Raw genomic sequence first — 20,965 nt, 5'->3', positions numbered from 1 at the left:
AAAAACTTACGCTTAACAGTGTTAACACCAAAAAGGGTCTTTGTGGATTTGCCAAGAGAGATGACATATTTGCGTTTTCTATCACAGAAACTCTCCTAGCTCTATTTCTGCATCATTCAACATAGCAGGCTTAACAGAAAATAAAGGTCAAATGAGGAAACTCAGCAAATGTTTTTTATCTGGTTTCACTGTTTGACCACCAACTGGCAAAACACCATAAGAAAACCGCACAGGAGATAAATGAAATGGAAAAGAACATTTTTGGCCATGGGCCCAGGATCTCGTAAAATAAGCAGGCCCGAGATTTACAAGAAATGATTTGGGAATGAACTCAAAGGGATGAAGAATCACAAAATTATTTTTCCACTTAACTAAAAAGTCTCCGTGTTTTTTATTTTATATTTTTGATCCCAACTTTTTTTCTCCTGCAATTTCTCTAATAATTTATGCCATAACCCACCTGTTGTTATTCTGGGGAAACCGGAGATACGAACTTTATCGGATGTGCAGGTGACAGCAAATTACTGGCCCTTAAGGTTTAAATGAGGTGGAACATAATTTATCTCAAACTGGTTTAATTTGTGAAGGACTTTTTACTAGTGAGAATAACTGCATTAATCAAAAGTTAATAATTTTATTAACAGTTTCAGTTTCCTTCTTTCAAGAAGTTCTTAATGTTTTCCATAAAACAGTATGAATTACAAAACAGATGAGAACTATTTTTTTTTGTAGACCAGATTCAAGAATGCCAAACAGGAGGCGTAAACCGCGAGGGAAAGCCTCACCTATCTCCAGGGACACAAAGATAAACAATCATTTGTAAATAAAGGAAGTAGGTGCTCTCGGGATGGAAGAAGGAGTGTGGAGGCAGAGAATGAGTGTAGGAGGGAAGAGGGGAATTTTAAAGACTATTATGTGTGTGACTTTCCTCGGATAAGGAGAAAGTTGCAAAAAGTGAAAGGAGGCCGTAAGGGGTAGTCTGTGCGGTTTTCTCGAGGTTTAGGAACAAAAATGTATAGGCAGGCAATATCAAGAATTTATCAGAACCGAAAGTTACTCTCTTAAGCATTTAGTCCGAGGACCTGCAAGTCTAATTTGTAGCTAAAAACAAAGGAACTCGTGCACAAACAAAAAGAGACAGAAGAGAAGATGGGGCAGAGCGGTCTAACCCTCTCCACGAGCTCACACCACCCAGCAGGCCAGAGAGCTCATTTTACAGCGGAAGAATCAGGGTCCAAAGTGACCTGCTCACTATCACGGCGGAGAGCCCTGATGTCATCTCTACATCTGCACACCACTTGCCCGTCTGCAACTAAAGGGAGGCAGGAAGGGTGGGTGCATTTTTTGGAAATAGCTGAGAGAAGTGGCGGCGAGAATCCCGCGGGAGAAGGCGCGGAGGCGCGATCGCGGCTGCGCGGGGCCCTCCGCCCGGTCCCTTCCCGGAGCGGCCACCAGGTGGCGAGCCCCGCCCGCTGTTCGCGCGGCTTGCTGGGACTCGGTGGGAGGGGCGCGGGGCGCCTTGGAAACCGAGGGCCTGGCGGAGGCCGAGCGGGTGGAGCCCTAGCGCGAGCTTCCGGCCCACTGGGGTGTGTCCGCACTTTGTAACCTGTGACGCGAGGTCGGGAGAGCAGCCGGCCTCCTCTCGGGGCCCCTGGCTCCCTCCAGTTTGAGAAAAGACTGTGAGCATCCCGGGCCCACACCCTCCACAGCCTTCCCCGGCCCTCCTGCAGGCCGGTCTCGAGCGCCCTGCCGGAGGCGGGTTCTCCTCGGCCTACCGCTGTTCCTCCCCGCCCAGGAGACAGAGAGGGCCGCAGGCCTTTTTGATCTAAGAATATTGACCCAGCTTTCTTTCTGTCTTGCAGTAAAGCCCCCTGGATACGTTGCTTATTTGTCTTTCTAGATCTTCCACTCTCGAAGGGCAGGATCTGAATTTGATTCAGGTTTGTAAACTCTCAGTGTCTCACACTATCCCTCGCACACAGTAGGTGCGCAGTAAACTAATAATGCCTTACATTTGTTTGGAGCTTTATCACTTGACAATTTTCCAAAAGCATCTCATCTGAGCCTCATTAATAACTATGATAAGACGTAGGAAAAATAGAGGAGGAGACTTCGTAGTGATTTAGACACTTGTCCGAGGTTGTAAAACTCACTAAAGAAGGAGCTGGAACCAGCACCCGACTATTGCTTCTCTTAGTGCCTTTCTTGCCTCCCGAATTCCCAGTCCTTTGAATGTCTTTTGAGCCACGACTTCACGAATCTTTGCATCCTACTCAACAATATGAGCACAGTGCCTCTACCAGTGCAGGTAACTTCATAGGTGTTCATTGTGTTGATGGCCACCCAACTTCGCCTTCCCAACCCATTGGGTGGTTTCAACTCCTTGCCCTGTAGGCTGGGACGTCCTTTTAAACTTGTTTCGCTTTTCTCCTTACCCCCATAATTCTCTGCTAGGCAGAGAGACCTAGGGAAGTGGTAAGGAAGTAGGAAAAGATGTCCTGTGTAAGCCAAGAGCAGGGTGGAATTTTTGTGAAGGCAGAGAAGGAAAATAATGTCTGGATATATTCAGTATGTGATAAGCATTCATGGATTTCTTAGCTCCCACCCACAAGAACCCTCCCCAGTAGATCCTCTATATATTCACCACTCTTAGGTTCGAAGTAGGGAGAAGCCTTGTTCTCCACAGTATGAAATATTACATGCATCTCCATTATCTTCCCAATGTTCTTTTGATGGGTAATGCTCCCTTTTGACAGTTCTAAAATGGAAGGACAGCAGAAGTTGGGGAAAAAAATAGTTCAGTTTGCTAGAGAAGTTATTATGATATACTGTACTTCAAACTATTTGTTATTAGGAACTTTGTATTTTGAAGACAAACCCATTTTAAGCTAAGAATGTGAAATAATCTGATCACAGTTATCACTGAGTAAAGGATTTGCGTTGATAAAGAAAATACATGCTAATGCGATGTGTGTACATCATCAAACTATGTCCACACATCCAAGTGAAAGTTGCAAACGTCATTCTATGCAGATGTTTTTAAATACCTTGACTTAAATATATAGTTGTTTAACACTGCAACTTTAAATTGCCTGGATTTTACATTTTAGTACCATTGGTTAATATTAACAAAGTTATACCAACTGGTCTGTCTGAACTTTTAAAAATTAACTTTTAGGTGATATTATCACTAAAAGGCTTAAAATTAATTCAGTTTAAAAACATTTTAAAAATTTAATGCATTCTGACATAAATGGAAATATAAGTTTAAATGTAATTTTACTTTCCAAATTCAGAGTATGTGCTACATTATGAGCAAATAAATAGGGCCGTAGATAAAGAAAGTGAGTATGCATTATTTGAAAGTCAATTCACATCAGACATTTATTGAGAATCTAATTTGTGTCCATAGTAGATCTTGTGCAGGCCTATATGCCAAAATTTATTTTTGAATGCCCAAAGATGAGGGTTTATTGAAGTAGTTAGTTGTTATTCAGCACTAAAAGAGCTGTATTTTGTTGAAGATGAGTGCTATGAATATATATAAATATATGTGCACTTCAGCTTTGCAGTTAACACTGTGGTTAGACTGCTCTTTTTTATGTCAACAAAAACCAACATATATTTTAAACATTATATATCAATGTATGATGATATGTTTTCAGTCTACATATTGTAATATTGAAGGTCATCTTCTCATCCTATACACAATAATATTAAGTATTAAGTCTTCTTTGTACCCTTACAGCTTCTCTTGTTTCTCTAAGGCCATGAAAGTTTAAAGGTGATATGCAATCAAAAGGTGTCAGTGATACCTCAAGATTTAAACTCAGCTCCAGAACACACAGATAAAATTTCGTTTCTCATAAAGGAGGGGAATCAAGAAGACTTCTCATTTAGTTACCTTTGGGGGTTTACAATAAATAAGAGGTGGTGGGTTTATGGGGTTACTCCGATTTTTAGAAAATGAATGAAAAAATCAGAGTAGATTGCTCTTTAACAAGGCTTTTGGGAGTACCATTGTTATTTGTTATTCTCCTAACACAAGTTTATAGCTAGTTAATGGCAGAGCAGCTTGACTTCAAGCCTCCCAATACCCATACAGGAATCTTTAACTACATCAGGCCCTCATCTCCCATAAAGTCTTATTCAGAACTTTTGTTATTACTGATGATGTTAAGAAATAGCCTCAATTTTATTTAATACATTTATATAAAAACTAGCAACCAAACATCAGGGTCCATTTCATATGTCTGGAAAGCATTTGGGCAGAAATGCAGTTTCTCCCTACCTCCACAAAGTAATAAAAAGAGTCATTAGGAACTTCTGGATATTAAGCCAGATCCTAAGACTGCACAGGAAAGGACACATTCTGCATTTTACCAGTAATTTTGCAGAATCAAGCAAAACATTATGGGATAATAAAATATTTAAAGCAGACGGCTATTATATGTCCATTTTCCCTATATAGAGCTTTATTTTTCGCCATGAAGCATTTGGGGGATATTTTAAAAAACATTTTCTGACTGAAAACAATTATGGAGTAGACTCTGGAAAGACTGTAGAGCTGAGTGTTCCAAACCCAGGCACTCTTCACTCCCTCACTCTCTGATGTATGTTATGAAGTGCTTGAACAGAATGGAGACAGGAAAAACACATACAGGCGAAAAAGAGAGGCCGCAGTTTGAGCTAAGAGCTCCATAGCATTCCCTCCACCATTTTGCAAAAGTATTTTAAAGTTGCTCATTATTTTTTTAAAGTTCTTATGGAGTACACCTCTTTCTTCCTGTTAGTCTCAGTAGGTATCTTGCCTCATCTTTATTTTATAACTGAGAGTCAGGTAAAGTGCGATGCACAGAGCAGGCAATGAATAGATGTTTGTAGTTACTGACCAACAGGTTAGGTGTCCATTTGTTAGAAGTTATTCCAAGTGAAATCTTCCTGGAAGATAGTTAATTTATTTTGTGAATATTTTTTCTAGGATTTGCACCTTTTCCTGAGACAGAAATCCTCAAAGTGGTCAGGAACTGTAAGTCCATGCAAATCTTATGAAAGTACCCATTGTTTGAAGTACATAATCAAATGCGAAAGTGCATTTTTAGATATGGTCATTAGCTCATTGGGAAACTGCAGCTGTTAAGCAGGCATTCCAAACTGGTTCACCAATTTTCTTGAAAGTGTGTGAAACAATAAATCCTAATATTGTTTATACATAAATCATTTGTGCTTAATGAATCCACATTTTCTCTCATATTTTATTAAAATCCTTTACAGTGAGCTGCAGTTAAGTAACTAGTTATACCTTAGAGCAGTTAAAAACATTACAGCCAGGTAACTGAGATAACTGAGCAAGATGAGGTCATTTTCCCTCCAGCACCAGATTCATATACCCCACATGGGGGCCAGATCACTTAATCTCTTCCAGATGTGTTGGAAAGAAAATTAGTTTAAAACATTTGTTTTAATTTTTAAGTAAGATAATAAATTATAATGGAAAATCGTTAAATAGTAAAAGTGATTTTTTTTAATGAGACATTTGTCAACACGTTATCTTTCTGCAACAGTCAAGTTAAAAATTCTAATTCTAAAATAGAAAATATCATAAAATTCAACTCTGTTTCAGAAACAAAAAAGCATTTTTCTTAGCTGATAAATTTTCGGAACTGTGGTGGTACAACAATGACACATTTTGGTATGTAGTTCATGGAATTATTCTCAGTACTTTCCTGTCTGCATGTTGCTTAACATATCACTTTGATTCATTACCTTCTCCTTTTTTTGTGTCATCTCTGTGCTTTTCTGTTGGAAAGTATTGCAGTATATTTGCATTGACATATACTAAATCTGTTAACATAAGATGTATACACTTGGTTAAAAAGAAGTCTCAGACATGAAGACAGCCTCAGTGGAGGTCTGTACATGTGAGAAGTATGTCTACAGAGAAAAAGTATGTTTTTATTTCTAGGAGATTTTCCACAATGGCTTTGGATGATCTGTGCAGATTGCTGCTAATGTAACTGATTCAGTAATCCAAATAAGTGATGAGGGCTGACAGAGACAGACCTCATGGATCAATCTTTTCATATATCATTGTACCTGACCGCAGACAACACACTTTGCCAAACACTGTGGAAAAATAAAATGATTGCCCTTGAAGAGTTTGATGGGGCAACAGATATATATGGATAAAACAAAGTGAGTTTCTTAGGAAGTTCTGGGTGGGAAAACTACTTACCTTGGCCCAAACATGGAATACACCAGACTCAAGAATCAAATTATTTTATGATGTTCCAGCATCATGGTCTGGAAGCATGGCAGCAGGCTAGATGGAAAACCAGTTTTAAATTAGGTCCCATTGGTGCCTTTATCTTGTGTAAACACAAGTACAGTGGAAAAGAGGGAATTTATCTACTCCTATTTGTCTCTTTTCTAATCAGGTGTATTTCCTAATAGATAATCAGCACAATGGAAAACACGGCAAAAATAAATAAAAAGGATATGCAAAATGGGCCACCAAAAGAAGTTAAGTTGCCTACCAATGAAGCTTTACTAGACTATCAGTAAGTTTAGATTCTGAAATCTCAAAGTTTTTATATGTAGATGGCAATCTTTGTTAGAAGTTACATTGTTCAAAATGGGAAATGAAGCTCTCAAGAGTTGCCAAGGGAGCAGGGTGGACCGGAGGCATACTTGCATTCCTGTTCTATTTAAATATTTTTAAAGGTTTTTAAAACTTTAAATATAACCTTGTACAAATAGTAGCTACGAAACAGCATCCATCACCATCGGTTTAGCTCCTTCCTTCCTTCCATATACTGGACGCCCTCTGCTGTATACACAATAGCTGGCTGGTTTACCTCTTCAAATGTAACACAGAATGGTTGGTATGCATTTATAGCAGAGTTGAAGAGGAAATTTCCTTTTTTTGTTTAAGAACTTGCATTACCCCCAACTCTCATTATCCCCAAATAACTACATATAAAGCCAAATGAATTAGAATTATTTTTTCAATTTTTATTGATATATATTATATATTCACGTACCATGTAATCATCCAAAGTGTACAATCAGTGGGTTACAATATCATCATATATCTATGCATTTATCATCACAATAGACTTTTTTACTTTTTTTTGAAAAATAATATGTATGCAAAAAAAGCAATCGATTTTAAAGCACATTGCAGCAATTAATTGTAGAACAGAATCCAGAGTTTAATATGGCTTACAATTCCACAATTTTAGGTTTTTATTTCTATCTGCTCTAAGATACTGGAGTCTAAGAAATATCTATATAATTATTCAGCAGTCATACTCATTTGTTAAATCCTACCTTCTCTGTATAACTCCACAATTATCTTTGATCCTTCTCCCACTCTTTAAGGGTATTTGGGTTATGCCCATTTTAACTTTTTTATATTGGAAGGGGCTGTTGATAATATGGGATAGGGGGATGAACTAGTTGATATTCTGGAGAGGCTGGCCCCTCTGAATTATTTTTAGCAATAACATTTTTTAGTGTCTCAAGAGCTGAGCACAAAACTAGAGATGATACCTATTCTAGTTGATTCCAACTACTAGATAGAGTAAGCCCTTTGAGAGTTTTTGAATCTCAACTTTTGATTCAGGGTAGGAGTTTTAATTTATAATTCTTAAAGAATGAATGAATAGCATTAGTTTTTTTTCCCTAGTAAGACTAAAATGTACTTCACGCACTGGTTCAATAAGTATTTGAGTGTTCACCAAATAAAAGGCAAGTGCTGGGCACTGGAGTACAACAGTAAACTGAATCACGTGGTCCCTGCCTTGATGAAGCATGGTAAACAGACATTAAAAAACTAATGCAAACTTTTTAAAATTACTTAACTGTATTTAAGGAAGAAAAGTATAGCAGCGCACAAAACTATGTGTTGTGTGACAGTATAACTGAAGGACCTGACATAATCAGAGAGGTCAGGAAAAGCTTTTTGAGGAAGTGATATCTGAGCTGATTTCTAGGAGAGAAACAGGAATTATGAAGGCATGGAGTGTGGAGAGAATAGCTTATGGAAAAAATGCTGGAGTGAGACAGGCTTATCAAAGTCCAAGAACTTAGTAAAGGCATAGTAAGGAAGAGAGGGCAGGAGCAGGTGCTGGTGAGAAAGACAAGGGTTGGATCAAGCAGAACCCAGTGGAATACTTCAGATTGGGAATGAGAAGCCACTGATTGGAGGGGGACAAGGTTGAAAGTAAGGAGCCAGTGATGATAGTGACTAGGTCTTTTTAAAGAGAATTGTTTTCAACATTCAGGGAAAATCCATCTCCTTTTCCTTGAGAGATTCTAAACTTATTTGTATGTTCTTTCTAGAAGGCAATGAGTGAAAGGGTTAAGACACCAAGAGCAACATCTACAGGAAGGGGTTTTAACCAAGTCCTCTTTTATTTTCTACATAAGATAACATTAAGTAACAATCTGATACTATTTACATTCATTTCTCAATTTAACTGAAAACCTTCCTCATCTTGTCTGTGGATATGTAGTCAGATTCTGTGAACACAACTGGTTCCTAATTTGCTCCCAGGACTTTCAGTGATAACCTTCCCTTACAACTGATTTTCTCTGTTTGGATCAAACAAAAGGCCAACCTCTCTCCTCTTATACTGAGGTTTACAAAGTAACAAACCTTTAGTACCTCCCAAGGCCTAGTGCAAGATGGAAACTGAACATCCTTGGCTTTTGTCCTCTTCCCTTTGTGAAAACATGATAAATAATCTCACAGACTGGACTCATTCCTTCTGTTCCCTGGTGAAGAAACTTTTGTCACATGACATGTACTCAAGAAGCCTCCTCATCCTCCAAGGAAGGATTGTTCAGGGCTCTCCTACCAGCATTTTAAATTTCTCATATACTTCCCTATCCAGTAACAGACCAGTGAGCTCATAGCAGGAAGTTGATTAATGACTTCTGAGCAACTGGCCTTCTTTGGCATTATACCATTTTTGTGGATGAGTCATTTGGGAATTTGTAATTTTATATGGAAAGGGTGTTTTAGAATATTTAAAGTGAGGGAAAAAATATAGAAGTTAATCTCTGCTTAGCTCTTCCTCAACAAACTGTGAACTCCTTGAATATAGGAACTATATTTTATTCCTCTTTTTATCTCTAGTACTTAGCACAGCCAGGGAAATAGTATGCATTTAGGGTTTCTTTCTTGAGTAAGTGTTGTTAAATCTTATCTAAGTGTAAAATCACACTCATGAAAGCAGTAAGAAGATACTTTTGCTTATCAATTTAGGAAACATTAAAAATTGTTTATTGTGATAGCAAATATGCAACATAAAGTTTCCCGTTTTAGACACTTTCAAGTCTACAATTCAGTGATATGAATTACATTTGCAATGTTATGCTGCCATTACCACCATCCATTATCAAACTTTTCCACCACCCCAGACAGAAACTCTATACCCCTTACGCATCAACTCCTTTATTCTCTACCCCCATCCCTGATAACCTGTAATCTAGTCTATGTCTCTATGAATTTGTATCTTGCTGTTTCATATACGTGAAATCATGCACTATTTGTCCTTTTGTGTCTGTCTTATTTCACTCAATGTGGTGTCTTTAAGTTGTATGGACATTCAAGTTGTAAAAAAAATTCCTTTTACAGCTGAATAATAAATATATACACTATATTTTATTTATCCATTAATTTGTTGATGGACATTTGGGTTGTTTCTACCTTTTGGCTATAATGAATAGTGCTAGTATGAACACGGTTGTACAAAATATCTTTTTGAATCCTTGCTTTTATTTTTGAGGGATGTATACCTAGAAGTATAATTGCTTGGTTTTATGGTAATTCTATATTTAAAGGATAAACATTTTTTAAAGTACTCAATGATGGAATGGCTACCATAAAACAGATGCCTTCTTACTCTTTGGTAAGAGTGTAAATTGTTCAAATATCCTAAAAACATCAGCAATGGTAACAAGAAATATAATGAGGATGCTGCCCTTTGATATATATAGGACTTCTATCCCAGAGAAATAAGGTCATAAAACTCTGTGGTTGTTTGTGAAGAGCTAATGTTAAATTTATAAAATCATCTCTGAGTGATATTTGTTTTTATTTTCCACTTAATACTTGCTTTTCCCTCAGCTTTTTAAAGATAAGTAGGGAAATAGATATAGAAATAAATGTACATGTGGTTAAGGGTAAAAGTATAGATAAAAATATAGTTTTTTAAAAGTCAAATTAATTGGTTCTCCTCAGAATTTCCAATGAAGCCTAGAGGGGGAAGTTGACGTATTAATTATAATATTTTAACAATACTGTGAGTGAAGGGAAAAGGTGACATATTATTAACAATTTAAAATATCACTGTGCTTTGAAATAGTGTTACTTTCAAACCACTGTAAAAAGAAATAAAACAAAATGGAGTTACTATGGCTAAGAGATTTAAAATGGAGACGGTAGACCATTCTGGAGGTTACTCGTAGTAAATCTCAGCCAGATAATCACAAACTGCTAAATGTGCAAAGCCTCAAACATCAATAGTCTTCAAAACCATAAGGACATCCGGACACCATAAACAAGCCATAAGATAAAGAACTCAGTAAACTATCTAGACTGAAGGACAATCGGAATACCCCCAAATATCCACCAACCACAAACAACTTACCTAATCTTCTTCTTTTTCTTCAAAAACCCTTGCCTGAAAGCGCCAAGCCTTGACACAGTTTGGGTTGCTATATGGATCTGGTCCGCTAATTACAATTCTAAGACCCCAAAGGCTTTCTTGTCTTTCAGCTTAGACTGGTATTTCTCAATTGACACAACTTTACTATCTATTGCCTTGTAGATTTATCCTCCCACTCACCTCAGCATTAGTGTGACAGATGGGTTGGTACTGAGTTAAGTGGGGAGATAGGCTCCTAACTGCCACCAGATGTGTGTGTGTGTGTGGGGGGGCTTATTATAGCAAGTAAATATAGAGGATTTATCAAATAAAAATACAGGATGCCCAGTTAAATTTGAATTTTAGATAAACAATGAAAAATGTTTAGTGTAAGTATGTCCGCTGCAATATTTGGGACATATATTAAAAAATTACTTATTGCTTATCTGAAATTCAGATTTAACTGGGTGTCCTGTATTTTATCTGGCAAACCTATTTATGTGTTTTATAGTCCCGTCATCACATACTCAGTACGAAAGACGGCTCTCAGCTGAAGCCAGGAGTCAGTCTCTCAACCAGCCCATCCAAGGATTCAGTCTCAACCAGTAGGATCAAATACTTAAGATTGATTTGCCTGCTGCACCCTTACATAGATATAGTATTACCGTGTTTATAATTGCAGAAATTCTCAGTAATTTGCACATGTTTTCATAGACTCTTTTTAGATCATTTTTATTTATAATAGTTTTATTCTCCTTTAATATAAAAGGTAGAGAAAGTACTCTAAAATTTTTGCTCACCTACGCTTTAGGTAAGAAGTAAAAGGTGGTTTTTACTTATCTGTAGCATTATTTCTTACTATTGACCAGAGACCACACTATCCATATAGTCCCTTTCATTTTCTACCCATCTCGTATCCCATATCCCCCACAGCATTTATCACGATGTATAAATAATATATTAATTTACTTCTTTTTTGTTTAGTAAAATGTAAGCTCCTTGAGGGCAAGAATCACAGCAGTCTTATTTGAGCCTATATTCACAATGCCCCGTGTATGAGGCCTAGTGTATGAGGCCTAGTGTATGAGGCCTAGTGTATGAGGCCTAGTGTATGAGGCCTAGCAACTCATGAGACCTGTGTTGCATGAATGACACCATGAAAGGCAACAGGGATCCATTTACATTGCAGAATTTTTTAACTGAAAAGGAACCTTAGAGATCATCTACTTCAACCTTCTTATTTATAGAAGAGTAAGCCAAGACCTAAATAGATTTAATTGTTCTTAGGCAGTTAGTGGAGAACTAGAACTAAAATGCAAGTTTTATAGTACCTAAGCAAAGCTTTTTTGCCACTAACAGATTTGCTTGTTTCATTTTTATGTTGCATTTTCTCATCATTTGGAAAGAGGTCTTATTTTTCTCTCTGTCAAGTATACAATGTTATGAAAATAAATGAAGTATTGGGGGAAAGGGCTGAATATATAAGCTGCAGATGCAAGTGAAATTTTCTAAGTACTTAATGCCAGAAACATTCACATATGATTTCCTATTTTAATCCTTACAATAATATATGGAGCTAGGTATTATGTCCATTTAGCAGCTTGGAAATTGAGGCCCAGAGAACTGACTTGGCCTGAGATCATATAGGTATAAAGTGGTATGGATAAGTCTGTAAACCAGTTCCTCATTCTCTTACCACTCTTCTGTTCGCTATACCATACAGGTGCTATGTTTTTGCTTCTATTGAAGCATGGGATAGAAAAGAAGCTACTTCTGTTGTCTTATTTTTGTCTTAGATTTAAAGTTATAAGATTTATTAGATAGATACTGACTTCTGGGAAGATGACTGACTAGAGCAGCTTGAGATTAGCCTTGCTCCATGGAAAAGTTAGACAAGGGACAGGAGGGTGACTGAGGCAGCAATTCGGGAGTACGGCTGACCTGGGAAAGGCTTCTGCCCCACATGTGACGGCCCTGGTTGCAGAGGCTGAGGAACTGAGAGGCAGAAAGCTGGAGCCTGGCATGGACACATGGCGCGCTGGAGCCCACAGGAGTGCATAAATGGGAGCATGGGTCTAGGAAGTAAGCCAGTCTGCTTACCAACGCAGCCCTATGACCAGCGACTCACCCCACACCCCATGCACCTGAACCCTGTCATCTGCTCCCATTTGCCGCACTACAGGCACCCCAATCCCAACAGCCCCCAGTGCATATACCTGGCCCACACATCCACCCCAAGTGCAGCCCAACCCACCTCTCCTGCACCCCTCCCGAGCACTACCTCCCCCTCCCTGTTCCCTGCAGGCTGTTGCCCGTGCATAAAGGTTGTAGGCACCAACCTCCATACCTAGGCTACCCCCGCCCCTCACCCATAGTGTTGCACAACCTCACCCCGCCCTCCCTGAGCTCACCGCATCCATTTACAGCACTCCCAGGCCCACGCACGCACACAGGCACACAATCACGTCATTCATCTCTGGGAACCACACTTTTCAGCAGTCCTAGAACCATGCATGCGTACAGCTCTTAGTTTCACTTCCCACCTCTGAAAGTGCTGACCTCACAGCCATCACATCTGCCCCCAACCGTGAAGGCATAACACCAACCTGCTGCCATAGCTCTATGCATACACACAAAGGGCCCCATGCCTTAGAGCAGTGCACACCAGGGTTATACCCCCAGACCGGTGCATCCTCATAGCTACATCCTCCCTGGCTTCTGGGCACCCACATTCACAAGCATCAGCATAACATCCCCAACCTGGGCCCATACTGACCCTAAAACAAATCATTGCACTGAGTGTTCATCCCCTTGCCCTGCTTCCTACTGTACAACCATCCCGCAAATGCAGGCCTTAGACTACTGAAAGAAGTCAACTCCCAAAGTAAATCAATCAAGATATTTGCATGCGACAAGGACAACAGTCAATCACTAAGCTATCACAATGCAGACAGATGTACCCTGCCTAATGACCAAATTAAAACACCAGAGGAGACACAAGCATTGGAACAACTAATCAAAGATGTTCATATAACTCTACTTGATAAAATAAGTGGGATAGCAAATGACATAAAGGAGATCAAGAGCATAGTAGAAGAGCACAAAGAGAAATTTGAAAGAATAAATAGAAAAATAGCAGAAATCACAGAGATTAAAGACCTGATAAAAAACATTCTAGAGGCACACAACACCAGATTTGAAGAGACGGAAGAAAGAATAAGTGATATAGAGGAAGGATAATTGACTTCTGTTCTAGTTTGCTAGCTGCCAGAATGCAACACACCAGAGATGGATTGGCTTTTAATAAAAGGGGATTTATTTTGTGGGTTCTTCAGAGGAAAGGCAGCTAACTTTCCACTGAGGTTCTTTCTTATGTGGAAAGCACAGGATGGTCTCTGCTGGTCTTCTCTCCAGGCCCCTGGGTTCCAACAACTTTCCCCGGCTGGACTTCTTTCTGCATCTCCAAGGGCCTGGGCTGAGCTGCGAGTGCTGAGATGAGGAATGCCAAGCTGCTTAGGCTGTGCTACATTGCGTTCTCCCATTTAAGCATGAGTCAATTAAGTCAAACGTCACTCATTGCAGCAGACACGCCTCCTAGCCGGCTGCAGATGTTAATTAGCAACAGATGAGATTCACCTACCATTGGCTCATGTCCACAGCAACAGAACTAGGTGCCTTCACCTGGCCAAGTTGACAACTGAATCTAACTACCACAACTTCGAAGACTCAAAAGAGCAAATGGCAAAAAAGATGGAAAAAATTGAATGGGAACTCAGGGAAATGACAGACAAAATAAAGCACCCGAATATAAGAATCATTGGTGTCCCAGAAGGAGAAGAGAGGAGTAAAGGACTAAGAAGAATAGTTGAGGATATAATGGGGGGAAACTTCCCAACCCTCATAAAAGACATAAATATACAAGTCAAAGAAGCCTAAAGAACTCCAAACAGAATAAATCCAAATAGGCCTTCCCTAAGGCACATACTAATCAAATGTTTAAGAGAGGCAGAAAATCCTGAAAGCAGCAAGAGAAAAACAATCTACTACATACAAGGGAAATCAAGTAAGACTAAGTTCAGACTACTCAACTGGCACCCTGGAGGCGAGAAGGCAGTGGTATGATATATTGAAGATCTTGAAAGAGAAAAACTTCCAGCCAGAAATTCTGTACCCAGCCAAATTGTCCTCCAAAATTGTGGGAGAGATTAAAGTTTTCACAGACAAAGAAGTCCTGAAAGAATTTGTCAACAAGAGACTGGCCCTACAAGAAATACTAAAAGGAGTTCTGCCAGCTAAAAAAAAAAAAAGACAGGAATGGGAGGTCTGGAGGAGGGCACAGAATTGAAGAGTACCACTAAGGGTAATTTAAAGAATACAAATAGAAAAAGGGAAAAGAATATATAGATCTGACAAAATAAAAAAGATAAGATGGTGGAATCAAGAAATGCCTTTTCAATAATAACTTTGAATGTTAATGGATTAAACTTACTAATTAAAAGATACAGATTGGCAGAATGGATTAAGAACCATAATCCAGCTATATGTTGCTTACAAGAGAGTCATCTTAGACAGAAGGATACAGAAAGATTGAAAGTGAAAGGATGGAAAAAGATTTTCCATGCAAGTTGTAACCAAAAGAAAGCAGTAGTAGCTATACTTATATAGGACAAAATAAACCTTAAATGTAAAAACATCATAAGAGACAAAGAAGGAGAGTATATACTAATTAAAGGGTCAACCCACTAAGAAGATGTAATAATCATAAATGTTTATGCTCCCATTCAAGGAGCTCCAAAGTACATAAGACAGACACTGACAAAACTGAAGGGAGTGGTCCAGCAGTTCGCGAGGGAGCCGCAATAGACTGAAGATGGGGATGGTGGTCATAGCTCTGGAATCTTTTAAGAGGGAGGCATTTTGGAAAAATCTTGAGAGCCTACACAACCAGAGACCATTCAAGATGCAGAAGGAAAATGTCCTAGGTGACGTTCTTTGAAGAAGAAACCAGTAGAAAAAGCAAGCAGTCTTCTCCATATATCTTCTCAGCTGAGAGAGAAGCTGCAGATGCCATTGACCCTTTCTTTGGAAAGGGAGGTTAAGTTCCTCCTCCAGAGCAATACTAGGTGACCAGAAACAGTGCAGAACAGCTCCCGGGGCCACAGCAGGGACCGGACACACAGCGTACCCCAGTCTGGACTGGCTGGACCAGCTGCGAGACTCCGCTGCGGTGAGCTCCCCGAGCGGCGCGCACTTCCCTGGGCCGCGGCGGCTAGTGGCCAGTGCCCCTCCCGCCCTCCTTCCTGGACCGGCTGAGAGTCTCAGAGAGGCAAGTTTCCCAAGCCGTGGCGGCCGGCACCCCTCTCTCATGGGCAGCTTCCCGGACCGGCTACGAGTCTCGGATCAGCGAGTTTCCCAAGCCGCAGCGGCCGGCGACCGGTGCCCCTCCCCCACAGGCGGCTTCCTGGTCCGGCGGCAAGACTCGGATCAGCGAGTTCCCCAAGCCGTGGTGGCTGGCGGCCGGCACCCCTCCCCCACAGGCAGCTGCCTGGAGGGAGAGGAGGGAGTTTCTGACAGTGGCAGGGACTGGGTCCAACCAAACACCAACAGTGGCATTAATAAAGGAGCCACAACATCTTTTGCTGGTGGGACCTGCAGACACACAAGCGCCAGATACTTGGCAGGATAAAAAAAACAGAGCCCAGAGATTTCACAGGAAAATCTTTCAACCTGCTGGGTCTCACACTCAGGGAAATCTGATTAAATGTCCAGACGCCAGCAAAAAATAACAGATCACACCAGGAAAATTGAAGATATGGCCCAGTCAAAGGAACAAACCAATAGTTCAAATGAGATACAGGAGCTGAGACAACTAATTCTGAATATACGAACAGAAATGGAAAACCTCTTCAAAAACCAAATCAATAAATTGAGGGAGGACATGAAGAAGGCAAGGGATGAACAAAAAGAAGAAATGGAAAGTCTGAAAAAACAAATCACAGAACTTATGGGAATGAAAGATACAGTAGAAGAGATGAAAAAAACAATGGAAACCTACAATGGTAGATTTCAAGAGACAGAGGTTAGAATTAGTGAACTGGAGGATGGAACATCTGAAATCCAAAAAGAAACAGAAACTGTAGGGAAAAGAATGGAAAAATTTGAGCAGGGGCTCAGGAAATTGAATGATAATATCAAGCGCACAAATATACATGTTGTGGGTGTCCCAGAAGGAGAAAAAAAGGGAAAAGGAGGAGAAAAACTAATGGAAGAAATTATCACTGAAAATTCCCCAACTCTTATGAAAGACCTAAAATTACAGATCCAAGAAGTTCAGCGCACCCCAAAGAGAATAGATCCAAATACGCGTTCTCCAAGACACTTCCTAGTTAGAATGTCAGAGGTCAAAGAGAAAGAGAGGATCTTGAAAGCAGCAAAAGAAAAACAATCCATCACATACAAGGGAAACCCAATAAGACTATGTGTAGATTTCTCAGCAGAAACCATGGAGGCAAGAAGACAGTGGGATGATATATTTAAATTACTAAAAGAGAAAAACTGCCAACCAAGACTCCTATATCCAGCAAAATTGTTCTTCAAAAATGAGGGAGAAATTAAAACATTTTCAGACAAAAAGTCACTGAGAGAATTTGTGACCAAGAGACCAGCTCTGCAAGAAATACTAAAGGGAGCACTAGAGTCAGATACAAAAAGACAGAAAAGAGAGGTGTGGAGAAGAGTGTAGAAAGAAGGAAAATTAGATATGATCTATATAATACAAAAGGCAAAATGGTAGAGGAAAGTATTACCCAAACAGTAATAACACTAAATGTTAATGGACAGAATTCCCCAATCGAAAGACATAGACTGGCAGAATGGATTAAAAAACAGGATCCTTCTATATGCTGTCTACAGGAAACACATCTTAGACCCAAAGATAAACATAGGTTGAAAGTGAAAGGTTGGGAAAAGATATTTCATGCAAATAACAACCAGAAAAGAGCAGGAGTAGCTATACTAATATCCAACAAATTAGACTTCAAATGTAAAACAGTTAAAAGAGACAAAGAAGGATACTATCTACTAATAAAAGGAACAATTAAACAAGAAGACATAACAATCATAAATATTTATGCACCGAGCCAGAATACCCCAAAATATGTGAGGAATACACTGCAATCACTGAAAAAGGAAATAGACACATCTACCATAATAGTTGGAGACTTCAATTCACCACTCTCATCAATGGACAGAACATCTAGACAGAAGATCAAAAAAGAAATAGAGAATTTGAATATTACAATAAATGAGCTAGACTTAACAGACATTTATAGGACATTACACCCCACAACAGCAGGATACACCTTTTTTTCTCAAGTGCTCATGGATCATTCTCAAAGATAGACCATATGCTGGGTCACAAAGCAAGTCTCAACAAATTTAAAAAGATTGAAATCATACACAACACTTTCTCGGATCATAAAGGAATGAAGTTGGAAATCAATAATAGGCAGAGTGCCAGAAAATTCACAAATACGTGGAGGATCAACAACACACTCTTAAACAACCAGTGGGTCAAGGAAGAAATTACAAGAGAAATTAGTAAATATCTCGAGGCGAATGAAAATGAAAACACAACATATCAAAACCTATGGGACGCAGCAAAGGCAGTGCTAAGAGGGAAATTTATTGTCCTAAATGCCTATATCAAAAAAAGAAGAAAGGGCAAAAATTCGGGAATTAACTGTCCACTTGGAAGAACTGGAGAAAGAGCAGCAAACTAACCCCAAAGCAAGCAAAAGGAAAGAAATAACAAAGATTAGAGCAGAAATAAATGAAATAGAAAACATGAAAACAATAGATAAAATCAATAAGACCAGGAGTTGGTTCTATGAGAAAATCAAGAAGATTGATGGGCCCTTAGCAAGACTGACAAAAAGAAGAAGAGAGAGGACGCAAATAAATAGGATCAGAAATGGAAGAGGAGACATAACCACTGATCTCACAGAAATAAATGAGGCAATAACAGGATACTATGAACAACTTTATGCTAATAAATACAACAATGTAGATGAAATGGACAAGTTCCTAGAAAGGCATGAACAACCAACTTTGACTCAAGAAGAAATAGATGACCTCAACAAACCAATCACAAGTAAAGAAATTGAATCAGTCATTCAAAAGCTTCCCAAAAAGAAAAGTCCAGGACTAGGCGGCTTCACAGGTGAATTCTACCAAACATTTCAGAAAGAATTAGTACCAACCCTGCTCAAACTCTTCAAAAAAATTGAAGTGGAGGGAAAACTACCTAATTCATTCTATGAAGCCTACATCACCCTCATACCAAAACCAGTCAAAGATATTACAAAAAAAGAAAACTACAGACTAATCTCTCTAATGAATACAGATGCAAAAATCCTCAACAAAATTCTAGCAAATCGAATCCAGCAACACATTAAAAGAATTATACATCATGACCAAGTAGGATTCATCCCAGGTATGCAAGGATGGTTCAACATAAGAAAATCAATTAATGTAATACACCATATCAACAAATCAAAGCAGAAAAATCACATGATCATCTCAATTGATACAGAGAAGGCATTTGACAAGATTCAACATCCTTTCTTGTTGAAAACACTTCAAAGGATAGGAATACAAGGGAACCTCCTTAAAATGATAGAGGGAATATATGAAAAACCCACAGCTAATATCATCCTCAATGGGGAAAAATTGAAAACTTTCCCCCTAAGATCAGGAACAAGACAAGGATGTCCATTATCACCACTGTTATTCAACATCGTGTTGGAGGTTCTAGCCAGAGCAATTAGACAAGAAAAAGAAATACAAGGCATCAAAATTGGAAAGGAAGAAGTAAAACTATCACTGTTTGCAGACGATATGATACTATACGTCGAAAACCCTGAAAAATCCACAACAAAACTACTAGAGCTAATAAATGTGTACAGCAAAGTAGCAGGTTACAAGATCAACATTCAAAAATCTGTAGTGTTTCTATACACTAGCAATGAACAAGCTGAGGGGGAAATCTAGAAACGAATTCCATTTACAATTGCAACTAAAAGAATAAAATACTTAGGAATAAATTTAACTAAAGAGACAAAAGACCTATACAAATAAAACTACAAAAAAATGTTAAAAGAAATCACAGAAGACCTAAATAGATGGAAGGGCATACTGTGTTCATGGATTGGAAGACTAAATATAGTTAAGATGTCAATCCTACCTAAATTGATTTACAGATTCAGTGCAATACCAATCAAAATCCCAACAACTTATTTTTCAGAAATAGAAAAACCAATAAGCAAATTTATCTGGAAGGGCAGGTTGCCCCGAATTGCTAAAAGTATCTTGAGGGAAAAAAACGAAGCTGGAGGTCTCATGCTGCCTGACTTTAAGGCATATTATGAAGCCACAGTGGTCAAAACAGCATGGTACTGGCATAAAGATAGATATATTGACCAATGGAATCAAATAGAGTGCTCAGATATAGACCCTCTCATCTATGGACATTTGATCTTTGATAAGGCAGTCAAGCCACCTCACCTGGGACAGAGCAGTCTCTTCAATAAATGGTGCCTAGAGAACTGGATATCCATATGCAAAAGAATGAAAGAGGACCCGTATCTCACACCCTATACAAAAGTTAACTCAAAATGGATCAAAGATCTAAACATTAGGTCTAAGACCATAAAACAGTTAGAGGAAAATGTAGGGAGATATCTTATGAAACTTACAATTGGGGGCGGTTTTATGGACCTTAAACCTAAAGCAAGAGCACTGAAGAAAAATAAATAAATGGGAGCTCCTCGAAATTAAACACTTTTGTGCATCAAAGAACTTCATCAAGAAAGTAGAAAGACAGCCTACACAATGGGAGACAATATTTGGAAATGACATATCAGATAAAGGTCTAGTATCCAGAATTTATAAAGAGATTGTTCAACTCAACAACGAAAAGACAGCCAATCCAATTACAAAATGGGTGAAAGACTTGAACAGACACCTCTCAGAAGAGGAAATACAAATGGCCAAAAGGCACATGAAGAGATGCTCAATGTCCCTGGCCATTAGAGAAATGCAGATCAAAACCACAATGAGATATCATCTCACACCCACCAGAATGGCCATTATCAACAAAACAGAAAATGACAAGTGCTGGAGAGGATGTGGAGAAAGAGGCACACTTATCCACTGTTGGTGGGAATGTCAAATGGTGCAATCACTGTGGAAGGCAGTTTGGCGGTTCCTCAAAAAGCTGAATATAGAATTGCCATATGACCCAGCAA

The 20,965-nt window shown here is 39.0% G+C and overlaps 1 protein-coding gene across 6 annotated transcripts in view; it reads left to right on the top strand.

Annotated features, from left to right (window-relative positions):
- Positions 1–1,258: 1,258 nt before the first annotated feature.
- CCDC83 (coiled-coil domain containing 83) overlaps positions 1,259–20,965 on the top strand; it is a 77,777-nt gene continuing 58,070 nt past the window's right edge. Inside the window, exons 1-4 of one of the 6 annotated variants that reach the window (XM_077113364.1) lie at positions 1,259–1,331; positions 1,901–1,940; positions 4,982–5,029; positions 6,454–6,560. In XM_077113364.1, the coding sequence (XP_076969479.1) occupies positions 1,273–1,331; positions 1,901–1,940; positions 4,982–5,029; positions 6,454–6,560 (254 nt within the window). In that variant the 5' untranslated portion in view covers positions 1,259–1,272. Of the gene's footprint in view, positions 1,332–1,509; positions 1,680–1,862; positions 1,941–4,981; positions 5,030–6,437; positions 6,561–20,965 lie in introns of those variants that run through there. The other 5 variants (XM_077113363.1, XM_077113362.1, XM_077113367.1 and 2 more) reach the window with 5 other exon arrangements.

The sequence above is a fragment of the Tamandua tetradactyla genome, chromosome 8 (assembly GCF_023851605.1).
Source record: "Tamandua tetradactyla isolate mTamTet1 chromosome 8, mTamTet1.pri, whole genome shotgun sequence".
NCBI lineage: Eukaryota > Metazoa > Chordata > Mammalia > Pilosa > Myrmecophagidae > Tamandua > Tamandua tetradactyla.
This window is presented reverse-complemented; position numbering and strand designations above follow the sequence as displayed.